This window comes from Scyliorhinus torazame, chromosome 14 (genome assembly GCF_047496885.1).
Source record: "Scyliorhinus torazame isolate Kashiwa2021f chromosome 14, sScyTor2.1, whole genome shotgun sequence".
Taxonomy (NCBI): domain Eukaryota; kingdom Metazoa; phylum Chordata; class Chondrichthyes; order Carcharhiniformes; family Scyliorhinidae; genus Scyliorhinus; species Scyliorhinus torazame.
In genome coordinates this window covers 60,639,684-60,660,297 of record NC_092720.1, presented here as the reverse complement: position 1 = coordinate 60,660,297, position 20,614 = coordinate 60,639,684, and the positions used below count along the sequence as shown (strand labels likewise).

The following is a 20,614-nucleotide window of genomic DNA, read 5'->3' as shown; positions in this document are numbered from 1 at the left end:
GCAGAGAGCCAAGTCAGGAGCGACACCCCGGATGTGGACTTCCTGGGGAAGGTAAAAACACGTTCATGGGGTGTGTTATTAGTGGCGATGCACAATAGTGACCGGATGGAGTGCCGAGCGTCAGGGAGGACCTCCTGCCAGCGTGAGTCTGGGAGGTTCCTGGACCGTAGGGCCAGCTGGACGGCCCTCCAAACAGTCCCATTCTCCCGTTCTACTTGCCCGTTTCCTCGGGGGTTGTAGCTGGTCGTCCTGCTGGAGGCTATACCCCTGCTGAGCAGGAACTGACGCAGCTCATCGCTCATGAATGAGGATCCCCTGTCACTGTGGATGTAGGTGGGGAAACCGAACAGAGCGAAGATGGTGCTGAGGGCCTTGATGACGGTGGCAGACGCCATATCGGGGCATGGAATGGCGAAGGGGAATTTGGAGTACTCATCGACCACACTGAGAATATATGTGTTACGGTCGGTGGAGGGGAGGGGCCCTTTGAAATCCACGCTGAGGCGTTCAAAGGGGTGGGAAGCCTTCACCAGGTGCGTACGGTCCGGCCGGTAGAAGTGTGGCTTGCACTCCGCACAGACCTGGCAGTCCCTGGTGACTGTCCTTACTTCCTCGACAAAGTAGGGCAGATTGAGAGCTTTGACCAGATGGTACAATTGAGTGACCCCCGGGTGACAAAGGCTGTCAGGTCGGGCCCGGAGTTGTCCACTTGTGCGCTGGCACATGTACCTCGGGAGAGGGCGTCTGGGGGCTCGTTGAGTTTACCGGGGCGATACAAGATCTCGGAATTATAGGTGGAGAGCTCGATTCTCCACCGCAAGATTTTATCATTTTTGATCTTGCCCCATCAGATATGCCTGGGAGGGGGTACGCGTCGAGCTGCGTGTACCAATGTTATTGAACATGAAGGCTACCGACCGTTGGTCTGTAAGGAAAGTGAATCTCTTACCGGCGAGGTAATGCCTCCAATGCCGCAAGCTTCAACGATAGCTTGAGCCTCCTTTTCGACGGATGAGTGTCGAATTTCAGAGGCATGAAGGGTGCGGGAAAAGAATGCCATGGGTCTGCCTGCCTGGTTTAGGGTGGCGGCAAGAGCGACGTCTTAAGCGTCGCTTTCTACTTGGAAAGGCAGTGACTCGTCCACTGCGCACATCCCGGCCTTGGCGATATCTGCTCTGATGCGGGCGAAAGCGTGTTGTGCCTCGGCCGCAAGGGGGAATTGGGTGGACTGAATGAGTGGGCGGGCCTTGTCCGCTAGTTTGGGACCGCTGAGCGTAGTAGGAAAAGAACCCCAGGTAGCGTTTGAGGGCCTTGGGGGAGTGGGGGAGGGGGAGCTCCATGAGGGAGCGCATGAGCTCGGGGTCAGGCCCGAGAAGACCATTTTGGACTACATAGCCGAGAATGGCTAACCGGGTCGTGCTGAACACACACTTCTCTTTGTTGTAGGTCAGGTTGAGAAGAGTGGCAGTGCGGAGGAATTTATCGAGGTTGGCATTGTGGTCCTGCTGGTCATGGCCGCAGATGGTAACATTATCTAAGTACGGAAAGGTGGCCTGCAAACCGTACTGGTCGACCATTCGGTCCATCTCTCTTTGGAAGACCGATACCCCATTTGTGACACCGAAAGGGACTCTAAGGAAGTGCTAGAGGCGACCGTCCGCCTCGAAGGCAGTGTATGGCCGGTTCGACTTCCGGATGGGGAGCTGGTGGTAGGCGGATTTCAGGTCAATGGTTGAGAAGACCCGGTACTGCGCAATCTGATTGACCATATCAGATATGCGTGGGAGGGGGTACGCAGCGAGCTGCGTGTACCGATTGATGGTCTGGCTGTAGTCCACGACCATCCTGTGTTTCTCCCCAGTTTTAACCACTACCACTTGGGCTCTCCAGGGGCTGTTGCTGGCCTCGATAATACCCTCCTTAAGCAGCCGCTGGACTTCGGACCTGAAGAACATCTTGTCCTGGGTGCTGTACCGTCTGCTCCTAGTGGCAACAGACTTGCAATCCGCAGTTAGGTTTGCAAAAAGGGAGGGGGGAATCGACCTTGAGGGTCGCAAGGCCGCAAACGGTAAGGGGGGGGGTAAGGGCCCGCCGAATTTGAGGGTGAGGCTCTGGAGATTGCACTGGAAGTCCAGGCCCAACAGGAGTGCAGCGCAGAGATTAGGAAGGACAGAGAGGCGGAAGTTACTAAATTCTACGCCCTGAACCCTGAGGGTGACTGTACAAAAGCCTCGGATCGGGACGGAGTGGGATCCGGAGGCTAGGGAGATCCTTTGATTGGCAGGGTGGACCGCGAGGGAGCAGCGCCTTACCGTATCTGGGTGAATGAAGCTTTCGGTGCTCCCGGAGTCCAGCAGGCACGAGGTTGCGTGGCCGTTGATTTTAACCGTCGTCGACGCGGTGGCCAGGTTGTGCGGGCGAGATTGGTCCAGTGTCATCGAAGCAAGCTGTGGGTAGCCATCGGATGCTTCGGGTGGCGAGCGGGTGCGGCTCCGATGTCGAGATGTTCGGAGACCCTGTGGGGAACAAGATGGCGGCGCCCATGGTGCGCACATTGCGGGGTCGGGACAAGGTGGCGGCACCCATGGTGCGTACATTGCGGGGTCGGGCCAAGATGACGGTGCCCATGGTGCGTACATTCCGGGGTCGGGCCAAGATGACGGTGCCCATGGTGCGCACATTGCGGGGTCGGGACAAGATGGCGGCGTCCATTGGTCGCACATGGACCCGGGAGGAGAAGATGGCGGCTCCCATTGTGCGTCTGGCGTGGGGGAAGAGGACGATAGCGGGCGCGATCGCAGCGACTGCGCGGGCCTGGCACACAGCTGCGAAGTGGCCCTTTTTACTGCAGGTTTTACAAACGGCAGTGCGGGCCGGGCAGTGTTGGCGGGGGTGCTGCTGCTGACCGCAGAAGTAGCAGCGGGGACCCCCGGGGTGCGCGGATCGGCGTGCGGCGCAGGCGTATTGCGAAGGCAGGGCCCCGACTGAGGAGGTCGTCGGCGGGGTCCAGGGGGGGTAGGAAGGGGTAGAAGGGTGGGCAGCGCGGCGGGAGAGGTACATTTGTACGTTACGGGATGTGACTGTCATGGAGAGCGCCAAGGTTTTCATCTCCACCAGTTCGAGCGTGGCCCCTTCCAGCAATCGTTCTCGGATGCGGTCCGACGCAATCCCCGTCACGAAGGCATCGCGCATGAGGAGATTTGCGTGTTCGGCGGGCGTGACGGCCTGACAGTCACAGTCCCGGACGAGTGGGATTAGGGCCAGCCAGAAGTCTTCGATGGACTCACCAGGTAGTTGCGAGCGGGTGGCAAGTACATGCCTGGCGAAGAGCGTGTTCGCCTTCTGTGTGTAGTGTTCTTTGAGGAGTTCCATCGCTTTTGTGTAAGTCGTGGCATCTTGGATTAACGGGAACACGCTGGAGCTCAGTCTGGAGTACAGGACGTTTATCTTCTGAGCCTCCGTTGGCGCGGGATCCGCCGCATTGATGTAAGCCTCGAAACATGCTAGCCAGTGCGTAAAGTCTTTCCTGGCGTCGGGCGAGTTGAGGATCCAGCTGCAGGCGATCGGGCTTAATTCTGATATCCATTCTGTGGAAAATCTGACTGTAATAAATTGATACACGATCAATTGCACAAAGACTAAAGTTGGGTACAACTGTGGCTTTATTACAGTCAGATGTGTGGCCTCCTGCTGCAGCTGGCGAAATGGCAGGGCACTGGAGGTCATGCATATTTATACATATCTCCCTGGGCGGAGCCAGCCGGCAGGAGCTACCGGCGAACCTATAGTGCAGGTCCTACCTTACATCTCCTATTACAGTGGATCACCACACCTGGTGAGCATACCACCATGTTAAACCAATACCTTTGCATAATCACAGGTGGCTTGGGGTCGTAGCGGTCCCAAACCATTGCTACCAGTTCATCAAAAGACCTGGAATCGGGTACAGCCAGGTTTATCAAACTTCTGATGATCCCAAATGTCTGGGCCCCAACAATTTGTATTGACAGTGCACCATTAATGTAGTAAAATATCCCAAGTTTTCTTTTTTCAAGAAAAAAAAAGCTCAGACTCCTCAATCTTTCCTGCTAAGTACAGCCACTCAACTCAGCCCTGATATTTTTTTTTCTGTACCTTTCCTTGTACATCTATATCCTCTTTCATTACGTGGAAACCAAAACTGTGCACTATACTCCAAGCATGGACTAAGCAAGGCCATTTTTAAATACAATTTTAACATAGCAAAGCCATGTTTTGGTTCCATTTGTTGAAATGGCCTCTTACTTTTATTGATTTGTTTATCTGCACCATCAGGTTCCTCTGCTCTTCTATCCCATTTAGAAGCTTTCCACAGATTGACTGCTTTCTCCTTCCTACTAAAATTTACCTCACACTTAACCATATTGTCGATCTTTTCCCAATTACAAACCTGTTCTGCAGGTTTGGTCATCTCTCCTGGTATTTTATTGCAATCTTCTTCCATATTAACCACATTCCCTAATATAGTGCCTGGTGCAAATTTTGCAACTGTACGTCTGAACCAAGAGTAAAAAATCATTAATGTAACTGTGAACAGTGGCCACAGCGCTGATGCTTATGGAGCAGCACTTCCCACCTATTAATGGAGGATTCTGGAGCATTGACTGATAGTCATATTCACAGAACCATGTCTATATTAAACTATTGCTTGAATATTTTCTGGGGTAGCTGTCCAAATGTTGATACCAGTACACTGGTGTTAATAAGGAGAAATATGCTAGGTGTGCCTTCACCATCCTAAGATTACAGCCATGTAGTCCGTCAGTATTGTTAATTCTTATTCTTTTGTAACAGTTTGATATAATAGGGTGGCTTGCGAGGTCATTTCAGCAGGTTGTTGGAAGTTAATAATATTGACGATGGACTGGAGTTACATTTCGGCCAGACCAAGATAGGACTCCAGTATATCAAGTAATCAGTTAGGTTTATACAATGCCACAGATTCACAATCACTTTACTGATACCAACTTTTGCTCTTCAAACTTATTTATTGAATTAAGTTTAAACTCCCACTTACTGCAGTAAGGTGGGATCGGAACTCTTTTAATCAACAAATCATTAGTCCAGCCTTTGAATAACTAGCCTAGTAAGACTATCATGCCAGTTTGCACTATCAATGCATCTAAAATTGAAAGTCAGAATATCCCCCACGCTCACATTGCACTTCACCAGATGTGGTGAAAAGCCATTAGTGGACCAAATATATAGAAGAATCCCAGGAGAGACGAGAGAAAGAGAGAGAGAGAGAGAGAGAGAGAGAGAGAGAAAAAGAGAGAGCCAGAGTGAGAGTGAGTGGGCGGGATTTAACTAAATGGGAGCGTGTTTAGCTGCCTGTTTCGCAGTGCTCACAGTGCTGAGAAACAACGCTATAAAACAGCACCCAGGAACGCGCGGCCAACGCCGTACATAGTCCTGTTTTGTGCACCGAGAATCTCCACTCGCCGGAACTCCTCAGTGTAGCGAGAGATCGGGATGCCAATCTCTGTAGGCCCTGAAGCAATTCCCGATTCCCCGCCCAGACCCAACCCACTATTGGAGGATCCCTGCCCCTACACTCTCCCAACAGCTGAAGCGATCGCTGACATGCAAACAAATGCCAGCTTGGCACCCTGGCAGTGCCCCTGCCAGCTGGCAGTGCCACCTGGGCACCTTGGCAGCACCAGAATGGCACCCAGGCTGGCACTGCCAGGGCACCAGTGCCACGGTACTACCCTGTCCAAAGGGTATGCACCTGGGGACCTCCGATCCCCTGGGAGACCCCCACGTTCCATCTGGTTCCCATTTGTGGAAGGCAGCACTGAACTGCACTCACCCGAGGTCTCCGTGGCAAAGGGGATAAATCCCAATTCCGGGACAATGCACATTAAAGTGAGACTAGCTGTCTTGGTCTAAGATGCAGATTTGCCACAATGGGCAGGATTCAAATCCCAACATCTCGTGAGATCGCGCTATTTCTCGTGAGGCGTTGTGAGTAGGGTAGATCCCAGGAGCGGGGTCTCCCAGCTTCTAACCGCCACGCTGCACTGAGCTACTTTCAGGGCACTGCAGGCCGCTCGATTGCGCCCTATGTGTCCACGTGTGCATGTGCGTGGCGAGTGGTATGAGGGGGAGGCAGAGCGGGGGGGATATGAAGGTATCATAAAATTTGAACATGAGGTAATGATTGAAAAAAAAAACTAAAATGTAACATTTTTAAACAATGCAACCAGATATACTCAAAATATTAGCATGGTGTCAGCTGTAAAAATTGCAGAACAAATCCCTCACTTGATATTCAAGCCACAAGCAGCACAGTTGGAAAACAAAAAAAGGATCAAAGCAGAAAAATATGGATTTCTTAAAAAATTAAACTGTGCATATGCAGGGAGGATGTGCTGATATTGGATTTAGCCGGGTTTCAAAGTTGGGAATGATTTGAAAGTCCAAAACAGAAGGAGATGGAAATAATCAGCAGGAGGCACCAAAAGAAAGAGAATGTAAAAACAATTTTAATAGAGCAAATAGCATAATTCCACAACTGCCTTTTTTTCTTTCATGGGATGGAGGCTTTGCTGACAGACCCTGCATTTGCTGCCGATCCCTAACTACCCTTGCACTGAGTGGCTTGCTGGACCATTTCAGAGGGCTTTGCTCTCCTATTTCCTTCCCGGAAATATGAACCTCAGGGATGTTTCTGTTCCCATAATTTGAGTCACGGTATCTGCATTGTGGCTGGGATCACTGACTAATCCCTATCACCTCATTCTCCCAAAATCCCAGCTGCTCCATCTGTGCTTGATCAAATTATGCCCTTTCCTCATTCACAAAACACCCAGCTCCTGTATCATTGAACCTCTCCCACTCCAGGCTAGACGACCCACTTTCACCTTCTCACAATTTTCAGCAGGAGATCTTGTGAAACACTTTCAAAACCATTATTTCTCCCTTCAAGGCTAACCAAGCTTAAGCTGCTCTCCTCTCTCCATCTCTGCCACATCCAAAACCTTTTTGCTTCGAAGACCTGGGACAAGATTTTATGGAGCGCAGTGGTTCTCTCTCTCTTTCTCCACCCACCCTCGACCCTGCCCAAAAGGTTAGCATGAAATTCACCCACAGGAACATGTAGTCCTGCCTCAGAGCTGCAAGTCAATTGGATGGTAGGCAGCTGTGTAGTCCCACAGTGCCAGGCGGGAATGCTGGCTACTGCTGGAACTACAGGCAGGTCGCAATGGAAATTGTCGCTGGAAGTGGACACCTCACTGGAGTCAGGCTGGCAGGCCCTGATGAAGGAGATGAAACCGGGTTTGAGGGACTGTGGCTTGGGTGCAGGTAAGGGGGCGTGGGGATGTCTGCTTTCGATGGGCAGTTTCCTCCCCCCCCCGACTTGTCTGTCACCAGCCCGTGCAGCTAAATGCCATGCACTGGATTTTAAATTCCATACCCTCCCCACCTCACATTTAAACCCAAAAGAGGAGTGTTTAATCCAGCCCCACCTTCACATTGAGGATACCCGCTATCATGTTGCGTGGCACAATCACAACGCGAAATGGGACAAATTTCGAACAGATCTAGCAACTCAAAGACTGGGCAATGGTAAGGCAGTGTGGGCCATCTGCAACAGCAAAACTGTAGTCAACTCAATCTGTGCAGGGATGTACTTCTGAAGCTTTATAAAGCATTAGTTAGGCCCCATTTAGAATACTGTGAGCAAGTTTGGGCCCCACACCTCAGGAAGGACATACTGGCACTGGAGCGGGTCCAGCGGAGATTCACACGGATGATCCCAGGAATGGTAGGCCTAACATACGATGAACGTCTGAGGATCCTGGGATTATATTCATTGGAGTTTAGGAGGTTGAGGGGAGATCTAATAGAAACTTTCAATGAGTGGCTTAGATAGGGTGGACGTAGGGAAGCTGTTTCCATTAGCAGGGGAGACTAGGACCCGGGGGCACAGCCTTAGAATAAAAGGGAGTCACTTTAGAACCGAGATGAGGAGAAATTTCTTCAGCCAGAGAACAAAGAACAAAGAACAAAGAAATGTACAGCACAGGAACAGGCCCTTCGGCCCTCCAAGCCCGTGCCGATCATACTGCCCGACTAAACTATAATCTTCTACCCTTCCTGGGTCCGTATCCTTCTATTCCCATCCTATTCATATATTTGTCAAGATGCCCCTTAAATGTCCCTATCGTCCCTGCTTCCACTACCTCCTCCGGTAGCGAGTTCCAGGTACCCACTACCCTCTGCGTAAAAAACTTGCCTCGTACATCTACTCTAAACCTTGCCCCTCTCACCTTAAACCTATGCCCCCTAGTAATTGACCCCTCTACCCTGGGGAAAAGCCTCTGACTATCCAGAGTGGTGGGTCTGTGGAATTCATTGCCACAGAGGGCGGTGGAGGCCGGGACGTTGAGTGTCTTTAAGACAGAAGTTGATAAATTCTTGATTTCTCGAGGAATTAAGGGCTATGGAGAGAGAGCGGGTAAATGGAGTTGAAATCAGCCATGATTGAATGGTGGAGTGGACTCGATGGGCCAAATGGCCTTACTTCCGCTCCTATGTCTTATGGTCTTATGGTGACCTCATGGCCCAGCATATACTCCGCTCTACCATTAACACCAAGCAAAGGGATCAACCCTGGTTCAATGAGTGCAGGAGAGCATGCCTGGTGCAACAACAGGCATAGTTAAAAAGGAGGTGTCAACCTGGTGAAGTTACAACACATGAAATTCTGTGCCAAACAGCATAAGCAGCAAGTAATAGACAGAGCTAAGCGATCCCACAACAGATCAGATCAAAGCTCTGCTGTGCTCTCACACCCAGTCATGAATGTTGTTGGACAATTAACTCACTGGAGGAGGAGGCTCCACAAATCTCTTCAACCTCAGTGATGGTGGAGCCCACATATCAGTTCAAAAGAGAAGGCTGAAGCATTCGTTACAATAGTCAGCCAGAAGTGCTGTGGATGATCCATCTTGGCCTCTTCCAGAAGTCCCCAACATCACAGATGTCAGTCTTCAGCCAATTCGATTCTTTCTGCATGATATCGAGAAACGGCTGGAGGCACTGGATACTGCAAAAGCTAGCGACCCTGGCAATAGTCCGGCAATAGTACTGAAAGCTTCTGCTCCACCCCTAGCCAAACTGTTCCAGTGCAGCTACAACACTGGCACCTACCCGGCAATGTGGAAAATTGCCCAATTATGTCCTGTACACAAAAAGCAAGACAACCAGCCTATTATCGGCCCATCAGTCACTCTCTATTATCAGTAAAGTGATGGAAAGGGGTCACAACAGTGCTATCAAGCAGCATTTGCTTAGCAATAACCTGTTCACTGACGCCTCATTACAGCTTTAGTTCAAACATGGTCTAAAGAGCTCAACTCAAGAGGTAAGGGGAGAGTGACTGCCTTTAACATCAAGGCAGCATTTGACTAAGTTTGGCATCAACAAGCCCTAGCAAAACTGGAGTCAATGGGAATCAGGGATGGAATTTTGCCTAGCACAAAGGAGAAATGTTTTTGGGTGGTCAATCATCTCTTCTCTAGGACATCACTGCAGGACTTCCTAAGGATAGTCTCCTGGGCCAAACCATCTTCAGCTGCTTCATCTATGGCCTTCTTTTCAGCATAAGGCCAGAAGTGGGGATGTTCATTGATGATTGCACAACATTCAGCACCATTTGCAATTCCTCAGATACCGAAACAGTTCATGGCCAAATGCCGAAAGGCCTGGATATCCAGGCTTGGGCTGACATTGCAAGTAACATTCAAGCGGCACAAGTGCCAGGCAATGACCATCTCTAACATGAAAGAATCTAACCATCTCCTCTTGACATGTGATAGTATTACCATTACTGATTCTCCCACTTTCAACATCCTGGGGGTTACCATTAATCAGAAACTGAACTTGACTTGCCATGTAAATACTGAGGCTACAAATGTCAAAGGCTAGGAATGCTGCAGCACGTAACTCACCTTCTAACTCCCCCAAAGCCTGTTCCCCATCTGCAAGGCACCAGTCAGAAGAGTAATGGAATACTCTCCACTTGCCTGGATGCAGTCCTAACAACACTCAAGAAGCTTGACACCATCCAGGACAAAGCAGCCTGCTTGATTGGCACCCCGTCCACAGACATATACTCCCTCCACTAGTGATGCACAGTAGCAGCCGTGTGTAATCTAAACAACCCCCCCCCCCCCCCCCCCCCCCCCCGCCCGCTGACGATTAATTTCCCGCAAAGAAGTCAGCGAACGGTTGCCACCTCCAGGTGAACCCTAACAGTGACCCTCTCAAGGCAAACTTGATTTTCTCCAAACAGAGAATGCTAGCCATGTCCGATAGCCAGGTCTCCGACTTCGGGGGCTTTGAGTCCCTCCAAGCTAATAGTATCCATCTCCGGGCTACCAGGGAAGCAAAGGCCAGAACATCTGCCTCTTTCTCCTGGATTACCGGGTCTTCTGACACCCCGAAAATTGCCACCTCTGGACTCAGCACCACCCTTGTTTTTAACACCGTGGACATGACGTCCGCAAACCCCTGCCAAAATCCCCTCAGCTTTGGACATGTCCAAAACATGTGGACATGGTTCGGCGGTCCTCCCGTACATTTTGCGCACCTGTCGTCCACCCCAAAGAATCTGCTCATCCGGGACACTGTCATGCGAATCCGGTGAACAACCTTAAATTGTATCAGGCTGAGCCTGGCACATGTTACAGATGTGTTGACTCTACTCAACGCGTATGCCCATAGACCATCCTCTATCTCATCTCCCAGCTCTTCCTCCCACTTGCGGTTCAGCTCCTCGGTCTGCGTCTCCTCCGACCCCACAAGCTCCTTATAAATGTCAGAGACGCTCCCTTCTCCTACCCACCCTCTGGAAACTACCCTGTTCTAGAATAGAATTTACAGTGCAGAAGGAGGCCATTCGGCCCATCGAGTCTGCACCGGCTCTTGGAAATCCCCCTTAGCGGTAGGAGCGGGAAGGTTGACACCTGTTTACGAAGGAAGTCCCGTACCTGCAAATACCGGAATTTGTTTCCCCTCGCCAACCCAAACCTTTCTTCCAACGCCCTCATACTAAGAAAGCTCCCCTCTATAATCATATCCCCCATAACAAGATGCACTGTTAAATGACACTTCATTTTCTTCAATTCTTATTAAAGGACTTCCAATCTGGCATCTGCTCTACTTACGGGGCAGCACGGTAGCACAGTGGTTAGCACTGCTGCCTCACAGCGCCAGGAATCTGGGTTCAATTCTGGTCTTGGGTGACTGTGTTGAGTTTGCACTTTCTCCCCGTGTCTGCGTGGGTTTCCTCCGGGTGCTCCGGTTTCCTCCCACAGTCCAAAGATGTGCAGGTTAGGTGGGGTTATGGGGATAGAGTAGGCTCAGGTAGGGCGCTCTTTCAGGGGGCCGGTGCAGACTTGATGGTCTGAATGGTCTCCGTCTGCATTGTAGCGATTCTACTTTCGCAACATCTCACTGATCAAAATCTCAAATTATTTATTTGCTCTGCTGTGTAAACTGAACAGTGGCTCCCGGTTACGCCACACTCTTGGGGAACATTTAGGACAAAGGGAAGTGGCAGCTTTTATTTGTGTTGTACGATGACTGCCACTTTGAAATGATGTGGAGATGCTGGCGTTGGACTGAGGTGAGCACAGTACGAAGTCTTACAACACCAGGTTAAAGTCCAACAGGTTTGTTTCGATGTCACTAGCTTTCGGAGCGCTGCTCCTTCCTCAGGTGAATGAAGAGGTATGTTCCAGAAACACATATATAGACAAATTCAAAGATGCCAAACAATGCTTGGAATGCGACCATTAGCAGGTGATTAGATCTTTACAGATCCAGAGAAGGGGTAACCCCAGGTTAAAGAGGTGTGAATTGCATCAAGCCAGGACAGTTGGTAGGATTTCGCAGGCCAGATGGTGGGGGATGAATGTAATGTGACATGAATCCCAGTTCCCGGTTGAGGCCGCACTCATGTGTGCGGAACTTGGCTATAAGTTTCTGCTCGGCGATTCTGCGTTGTTGCGCGTCCTGAAGGCCGCCTTGGAAAACGCTTACCCGGAGATCAGAGGCTGAATGCCCTTGACTGCTGAAGTGTTCGCCGACTGGAAGGGAACATTCCTGCCTGGTGATTGTTGCGCGATGTCCGTTCGTTCGTTGTCGCAGCGTCTGCATGGTCTCGCCAATGTACCACGCTTCGGGACATCCTTTCCTGCAGCGTATGAGGTAGACAACGTTGGCCGAGTCGCACGAGTACGTACCACGTACCTGGTGGGTGGTGTTCTCGCGTGTAATAGTGGTATCCATGTCAATGATCTGGCACGTCTTGCAGAGATTGCCATGGCAGGGTTGTGTGGTGTCGTGGTCACTGTTCTGAAGACTGGGTAGTTTGCTGCAAACAATGGTTCGTTTGAGGTTGCGCGGTTGTTTGAAGGCAAGTAGTGGGGGTGTGGGGATGACCTTGGCAAGATGTTCATCGTCATCAATGACGTGTTGAAGGCTGTGAAGAAGATGACATAGTTTATCCGCTCCGGGGAAGTACTGGACGACGAAGGGTATTCTGTCGGTTGTGTCCCACGTTTGTCTTCTGAGGAGGTCGGTGCGGTTTTTCGCTGTGGCGCGTTGGAACTGACGACCGATGAGTCGAGTGCCATATCCCGTTCGTACGAGGGCATCTTTCAACGTCTGTAGATGTCTGTTACGCTCCTCCTCGTCTGAGCAGATCCTGTGTATACGGAGCGCTTGTCCATAGGGGATGGCTTATTTAATGTGTTTAGGGTGGAAGCTGGAGAAGGCAATCTCTGCAAGACGTGCCAGATCATTGACATGGATACCACTATTACACGCGAGAACACCACCCACCTGGTACGTGGTACGTACTCGTGCGACTCGTCCAACGTTGTCTACCTCATACGCTGCAGGAAAGGATGTCCCGAAGCGTGGTACATTGGCGAGACCATGCAGACGCTGCGACAACGAATGAACGGACATCGCGCAACAATCACCAGGCAGGAATGTTCCCTTCCAGTCGGCGAACACTTCAGCAGTCAAGGGCATTCAGCCTCTGATCTCCGGGTAAGCGTTCTCCAAGGCGGCCTTCAGGACGCGCAACAACGCAGAATCGCCGAGCAGAAACTTATAGCCAAGTTCCGCACACATGAGTGCGGCCTCAACCGGGACTTGGGATTCATGTCACATTACATTCATCCCCCACCATCTGGCCTGCGAAATCCTACCAACTGTCCTGGCTTGATGCAATTCACACCTCTTTAACCTGGGGTTACCCCATCTCTGGATCTGTAAAGATCTAATCACCTGCTAATGGTCGCATTCCAAGCATTGTTTGGCATCTTTGAATTTGTCTATATATGTGTTTCTGGAACATACCTCTTCGTTCACCTGAGGAAGGAGCAGCGCTCCGAAAGCTAGTGACATCGAAACAAACCTGTTGGACTTTAACCTGGTGTTGTAAGACTTCGTACTGTGCCACTTTGAAAGACAGTGGGCCAGGATAAGTAATTTTGTGGGAATGAGATCAAGGGAGCAGGATGTAAAGATGAAGGTATAGGAGGAGATGGGAGAGAAACTAGAAAGATTGGTAGTTGGAAATGAGGAATGTATGTGAAAGGGCCTGCTCGCTTTGCAAATTAGAGGGTATACAGAAGCACCAAAGGCAGCTGGACAGATGATCTCCACCTGGTGATCAAGAAATTCATTAGCCGCTTACATGTATTATTCGAAGCAAGAGCGGAGCAACAGCTGCAAAACATACCCAGGAATCGTTTGAAGGAAAGAACAAAATCTGGATAATATTACTGGGTTTTGATTGATAAAACACTTTGTAGTACATGATCTACGACAAGATCTATGGCCACCACGTTATCCTTAAATCTTTCCAAAATAAATAACAACTGAACCCCGAACATATAACAAGTTAACATTTCGATATTATGGTGGTCAGTTGAAGGATAAGTGGGAAATCATTGTTTAAATCTGCTTTAGTAAGACAGATCCATCCAGGCCCGACCATTTTAATGTGAGCCTTAAGCTTTTACCCATCAGATAGTCATAAGTTACATACTTGCTGAATTATTTCCCCTACATTGGTTTTAATTAGGAACCATAAAAACTCAAGATACATAAAATATCAGTTTCTTTTACCAGGCATAGAAATTCGAGCAGCTCAAGAATTTGGAAATATTCATCAATTCCTGTGCGATATGTACAAACTTCCAAAATCTCTCGTACCTGAAATTTGGTGCAGAGGCCCACTCCAATGCCAGACAGGCTAGATCCACAGCAGCATAGACCAAAAGAAAAAAGACGGTCACTATCCCAGCAATGGTATTCAACTTGCCAGCAAACAACACAAGCTGCAAAAGCAAAAAAAATTATATATTTCAAAACCATAAAGTTAACAAGCATGCACTCAATTTCCTAGACAATAATGGTCCAAATAAATATCAGAGGAAAATAGTTGCGAATGCTTTCCCCCTCTAACACTGCTGTACCCATTTGCCTTCTGGCATTGTTAAAGGTACTTCCAAAGGTCAAGATTTCCCTTCTGAGTTGAATGCAGATCAAGGGTGTAATAAAATAAACAGTTGCTGTAATCTTAATTACGCACCATCTGCTGGAGGGTATCAGTAGCTAACACGAGTGAAGGAGTTCTGTTATAAGTCATTGTATATTATATAAATACATCATCTTACGCAACTGGGATGCCAAGATGTGCCAGTGTTCACGCTACATTCATAGAAAATGTAAAACGTTGACTTTTGAAAATAAAACGTTAAAACCGTTGGCTTTCAGCATGCAATAAATAACGCAATCTTCAGTAATAAATAGCAATATTGTCGTTATTGGATTACAACAAAGAACCAAGTCCTGCCCACCAATTCGGTTCCAGTGTTCTTCCCCATGAAATACTGATCTGATGCCACACTGCTTTCTTCTTAAATATTACTCTTTCCCACTAACCTGTTGAATTACCTTAAAAATAATTTGTTGGCTTTGCATTAACAAGTATTTGGAGCACATGTTTCCACTTTCTAATCATCCTTTATTTAAAAACATTTTTCAAACATTCCCTTCAATCCTATTTTTGATCATCTTAAATGTGTGCATACCTTCACGGATTAGTGCAAACGATCAATTACTATCCAACCCATTATAATTGTTTATTATGTTGAAAGTTTCAATCAGGTTACTCCCCGGCCTTTGAGTGAAAACAGCCTCAACCTTTCAAATTGCTTCTTATAACTGCAAGCTCCTCATCCCTGATAATATCTTCGTGTAACTGTATTGTTACTTTCCCTTTGATTTTTATTGCTCCCATAATGGGACGATCAGAACTGTTAATACACCTCCCTCCGGGCCCTCGCCGCAGCGGCAGTCCCATCCCCACCCAAAAAACACTCCAGCAGCCCGCCGGTAGTGATAGCCACCCTCCAGTCCTGGAACCAACTACGGCAGCAGTTTGGCCTGACCAAAATGTCGGACAAAGCTTCCATCTGCAACAACCGTAGGTTCACACCAGCACTGACTGACGCCATCTTCAATAGGTGGAGACAGGTCGGGGGGGGACACTGATAGTCAGGGACCTATACACTGACGGCAGGATCGTAACACTGGACAAACTGACAGAGAAATTCCAGCTAGCCAGGGGGAACGAGCTAAGGTACCTGCAACTCAAAAACTTCCTACAAAAGGAGACAAGGAAGTACCCACAACTGCCACAACAGACATTACTGGAAGAGTTACTGGACACAAGCATCCTAGATAAAGGAAACTGTAGCGACACGTATGACTGACTGGGAGAAGGGGCCGATACCGTACTGGACGCAACAAGAAAGAAATGGGAGGAAGACCTGGGGATTGAGATAGGGTGGGGACTTTGGAGCGAAGCATTGCAGAGGGTCAGCTCCACCTCCACGTGCGCAAGGCTCAGCCTGACGCAACTAAAAGTAGTACATAGAGCCCACTTAACAAGAACCCATATGAGTAGGTTCTTCCCGGAGGTGGAGGATAATGTGAACGGTGCCAAGGAGGCCTGGCCAATCACGCCCACATGTTCCGGTCTTGCCCCAGACTTGCGGGGTACTGGACAGCCTTCTTCGAGGCAATGTCCAAAGTGGTGGGGACGAGGGTGGAGCCATGCCCGAAAGTGGCGGTCTTCGGGGTATCAGACCAGCCAGATCTATTCCTGGGGAGGAAGGCGAATGCCCTTGCCTTTGCCTCCCTGATCGCCCACTGATTGGCCACGCTAAATTGCCACTTCATTGGAAAAAAAATTTGGTACTCTGAGTTAAAAAAAAAAAGTTTACTTTCCTCATTATAAAAGAGGTACCTTTAATATTGTGACATATTCCCCACTCATTGTCAAGCTCAGCACAAGCACGAGGACATTGGGTGTTACACACTGTAAAATCATACTTTGTGAAATTGGCTAGAAAACCGGTTAAGATGGATGGAACCTAACATGTGCCTACGGACATGTAAACTGTAGACAATATTTAGTTAAACATGGACCTGAATTAGGGTATAAGCTGGGCCCACTATATTGTTTAAGGATGAACCAAGAATGTTGGTCTCAGAGTGCCATACTGGATAAGGGAGAATATTTGGCTCAAATTGGTCCAGTGATAAGAATGCCTCACCATTGTCAACTACCACTGTATCATGGTGGTCTGGACACCATAAATGTTAAACCCTGAAGTCATGTGACTGAACCTAACTGCCAGGGACTGGACAATTTGAACCAATCTGGCAGGGGAGAAACATTTGAAACACCAGAAACATCTGAACCATCATGGCTGAATGTCTTTGAATGCAGCCAACTTGCTCCAGCTTCCAAGTTCACCTGAGAACCAACCTCCATCTACAAGAGGCTTTGCATCTTTGTGAAAATCCTTCATTCCAACTAAAAGTATCAACTCAACTAAAACAACGTTAGACCTGCAAATTCCATTTTAATAATTACTGCTTTAACTTGTGGGCAGCACGGTAGCGCAGTGGTTAACGCAGTTGCTTCACAGCTCCAGGGTCCTAGGTTCGGTTCCCAGCTTGGGACACTGTCTGTGCGGAGTCTGCACATTCTCCCCTTGTCTGCGTGGGTTTCCTCCGGGTGCTCCGGTTTCCTCCCACAGTCCAAAGATGTGCCAGTTAGGTGGATTGGCCATGATAAATTGCCCTTTGCTCTTAGGTTAGCTGGGGTTACTGGGTTATGGGGATATAGTGGAGCAGTGGGCTTAAGTAGGGTGCTCTTTCCAAGGGTTAGTGCAGACTCAATGGGCCGAATGGCCGCCTTCTGCACTGTAAATTTTATGATTCTATCTGTATCTAAACTGTATGTGATAGTGAGTGACACTTGTGATTGAAACATTGGCCAAAATTGTCCGGCTATTCCCAATGGCGGAGAAATGCTGGCCCTGACAACCGTGGCGGGGACTCTCCCCCCTCTCGCCATGGGTCCCCCAGCAAGGAAGGGTGCGAACAACAGGAAAACCCGTCGACAGTGGCACTACTAACAGATCCCGCCACCAGCCAATGGTAGGCCACCCCCGTTGCTGCAAAACACGATGGGGCTGAAAATCCCACCTTTTGCATTTTAAACACCTGGAACAAGTGTGTGATAATAAATAACCTTCTTTATTTTTAAATTCACCAATAAGCCTGCTGCTGGAAGTTATTTTTGCCATTAGGAGAAATTAATCGACGGCAAGGTGATGCCTTGCACACAAATGCCCTAATTACTGACTGGCAGGGACCACACAAATACTGCCCGTAACACTCATGAACATCCACTGTTTTGTGTTGCTAGCCAAACTACTTGGATCACAAAGCTTCCCTTTCTATCCCAGAGTGGTTTTGCTCACAGATAACTTTGCTGTTAATCCAGAGATGCCAGAATGTTGGGTAAAATGAGTGTCCTCCATGGAATCTATCAGTTGTATGTTTATTTTTCCATAAACTATCAAGTGCAATGGGATGAATGCAACTTGAGCAGTGGTTGTTAGGAATACAAATCTCCCATCAAAAACAAGCTGGAAAATGTCAGTTGGAAGCAGTTCCAGGTACTGATTGATGCACGTCGTGAAGTGGCACTAGTTTTGAATCAGATTGGAAGCTCATACTGTCTGCTCAATCGTCTGAAGTTGGAAAAGCGATCAAGTGGGAGGCTATACTGCCTCACTGAAGGAATGGAAAAAATCTAAATAAAAGAATAATCTGCAGCAAATTTACATGATTCTCTTTTTAAAGGCATACAAGGAGTACCTTTTGTCTTTTGTTTGTTTGGAAAGGGAATTATAAGACTTTAATGATGTGAACATCGCATATAGTACCACTACTATAGATTACTTAGTACCAGCACATACACATCTATCCATAAATATGTTAAATGCCCAGTACCTGGTATATACTCTTAACTGGTCCTGTGGGACAAGTGTGTTATTATACCTGAAAGGGTTTCCATTTGCCTTCAATCTGATTGTAGGTTTTGGCCATTACGGAATAGAATGTGTCAGTGTCTCCATAAACTTAATTTCAAACAGAGTACCTCAATCTGGAAAATACTGCGGGTTAAAAACTCGACTGAGAAGTGGAGATTTTATTCCTTTTTCTCATCTTCTGTTGATTTTATTCAATATTTTTCTAATTGCATTGATGTCGTCCTACCAGATCTTTGCTGATGATTTGTTGAACATAGGGGTTAAAGTGGATTTCATGAAGGTGGATTTCATTAAGGTAGAGTGTTCACCCCTATTGCGATTACATAATTTTAAATCCACTGCCCTTCCTCCCATGTCTGAATTCCCTTGTGACATTTAGTGGAGAACTCAGCTGATTTTTTTTGCCTTTTCCAATCTCAACATTGTCACAGTCTGTTTATGGAAGAGTTGTTAGGCACTAAGTCATATCCACATGAAATAGGCCAGAGAGGCTACATTCAATCATTTTGAATTGGTGTTGCTTACTTTTGCACTGTCTTAAATAACACTGGGAAATTTGATTACAGATTTCTCTTTTACAAACAATATCCTGAATGATGTTATTAGGAAGAGTCAGGATGAGACTGGGTAATGTTTGATACTGTTATTATAAATCCCGACCGTATCTTACACACAAATGGCAAAACTATCTGTCATTGTTTCTTATAAAACTACAATGCACATGTCATTAGATAAATCACTTCAAAAACCTTTTAAAAGGTTTCCAACATTATTTTATGTTTGAGAGAAGCAAGGCCGTGAGGGGATGTCATCACTAGAATGAACTGGACATCAGAGGAGAGACATTGAATGAAAATGGTGTAGTTGATCATGTCAAACACTACAGATAATTCAAGAAAATAAGAAGGGAAAAGAATGTAAAAGCAGTATACCATTGAAATGGAGCAAGATTGCAGAACTCGGTGGTACAGAGGGTTCTTTGTGTCCTGGTACAAGAGTTCCATCATTAGGTCAGAATTGGGGATGTTCGCTGATGACTGCACAATATTCAGCACCATTCGCGACTCCTCAGATAATGTAGCAGTCCGTGTCCAAATGCAACAAGACCTGGACAATATCCAGGCTTGGGTTGACAAGCAGCAAGTTACATTCCCATCACACAAGTGCCAGGCAATGACCATCTCCAAGGAGAGAAAATCTAACCATTGTCCCCTGACAGTCAATGGTATTGCTATCACCGAATTCTCCCACTATCAACATCCTGGGAGTTACCATTGACCAGAAATTCACTTGGCTAATCATATATATACTGATGCTAAGAGCATGTCAGATCAGAGGTTAGGAATCCTACGGTGAGTAACTCACTTCCTGACTCCTGAAAGCCTGTATATATTCTACAAGGCACCAGTCAGAACTGTGATGGAATACCCTCCACTTGTCTGAATGGGTGCAGCTCTAACAACACTCGACACCATCCAGGACAATGCAGCCCACTTCCACAAAAATCCACTCCTTCCACCACAAATGCACAGTAGCAGCAGTGTGTACCATCTACAAGATACACTGCAGGAACTCACCGATGCTCCCTGGGCAGTACCTTCCAAGCCCACAAACACTACCATCTTGACACACAAGGGCAGCAGAAACATGGGAACATAAACACCTGGAAGTACTCCTCCAAGCCACTCACTATTCTCACTTGGAAATATATCGCTGTTCTTTCGCTGTCGCTGGGTCAAAACCCAGGAATTCTCTCCCTATCTGCACTGTCCATGTACCTATTCTACATGGACTACAGCATTGCAAGAAGGAAGCTCACTACCACCTTCTGAAAGACATTTAGGGATGGCAAATGAACGTTGGCCTATCCAGCGATTCCGCTGGCATGAACAGCCAGAATATTCCGATCAATGTCTGCACCGCATGCAAGAATAAAAGCAGTCGAGAGAGAATTTTTTGTTTTGAAATCTCCAAGCAAATTAGTATAAATGCAGTCAGTGAACTCTGAAAGGTTGTAAATTTAATTCACTTAAATCAGATCAAAAACAAAACTGTAAACGAGGGATAATTAACTTGGGTCGGTTTGAGGACAGCCCAGAGCAGGCTACATTACCATGGAGAAGGGC

At 47.9% G+C, this 20,614-nt stretch overlaps 1 protein-coding gene across 2 annotated transcripts in view; it reads right to left on the bottom strand.

Moving 5' to 3' along the window:
- Positions 1–20,614, bottom strand: part of LOC140389768 (solute carrier family 12 member 9) — a 120,117-nt gene that overhangs the window by 35,526 nt on the left and 63,977 nt on the right. For both annotated transcript variants that reach the window (XM_072474276.1, XM_072474274.1), the window contains one exon: positions 14,284–14,408. In XM_072474276.1, the coding sequence (XP_072330377.1) occupies positions 14,284–14,408 (125 nt within the window). The remainder of the gene's footprint in view (positions 1–14,283; positions 14,409–20,614) is intronic.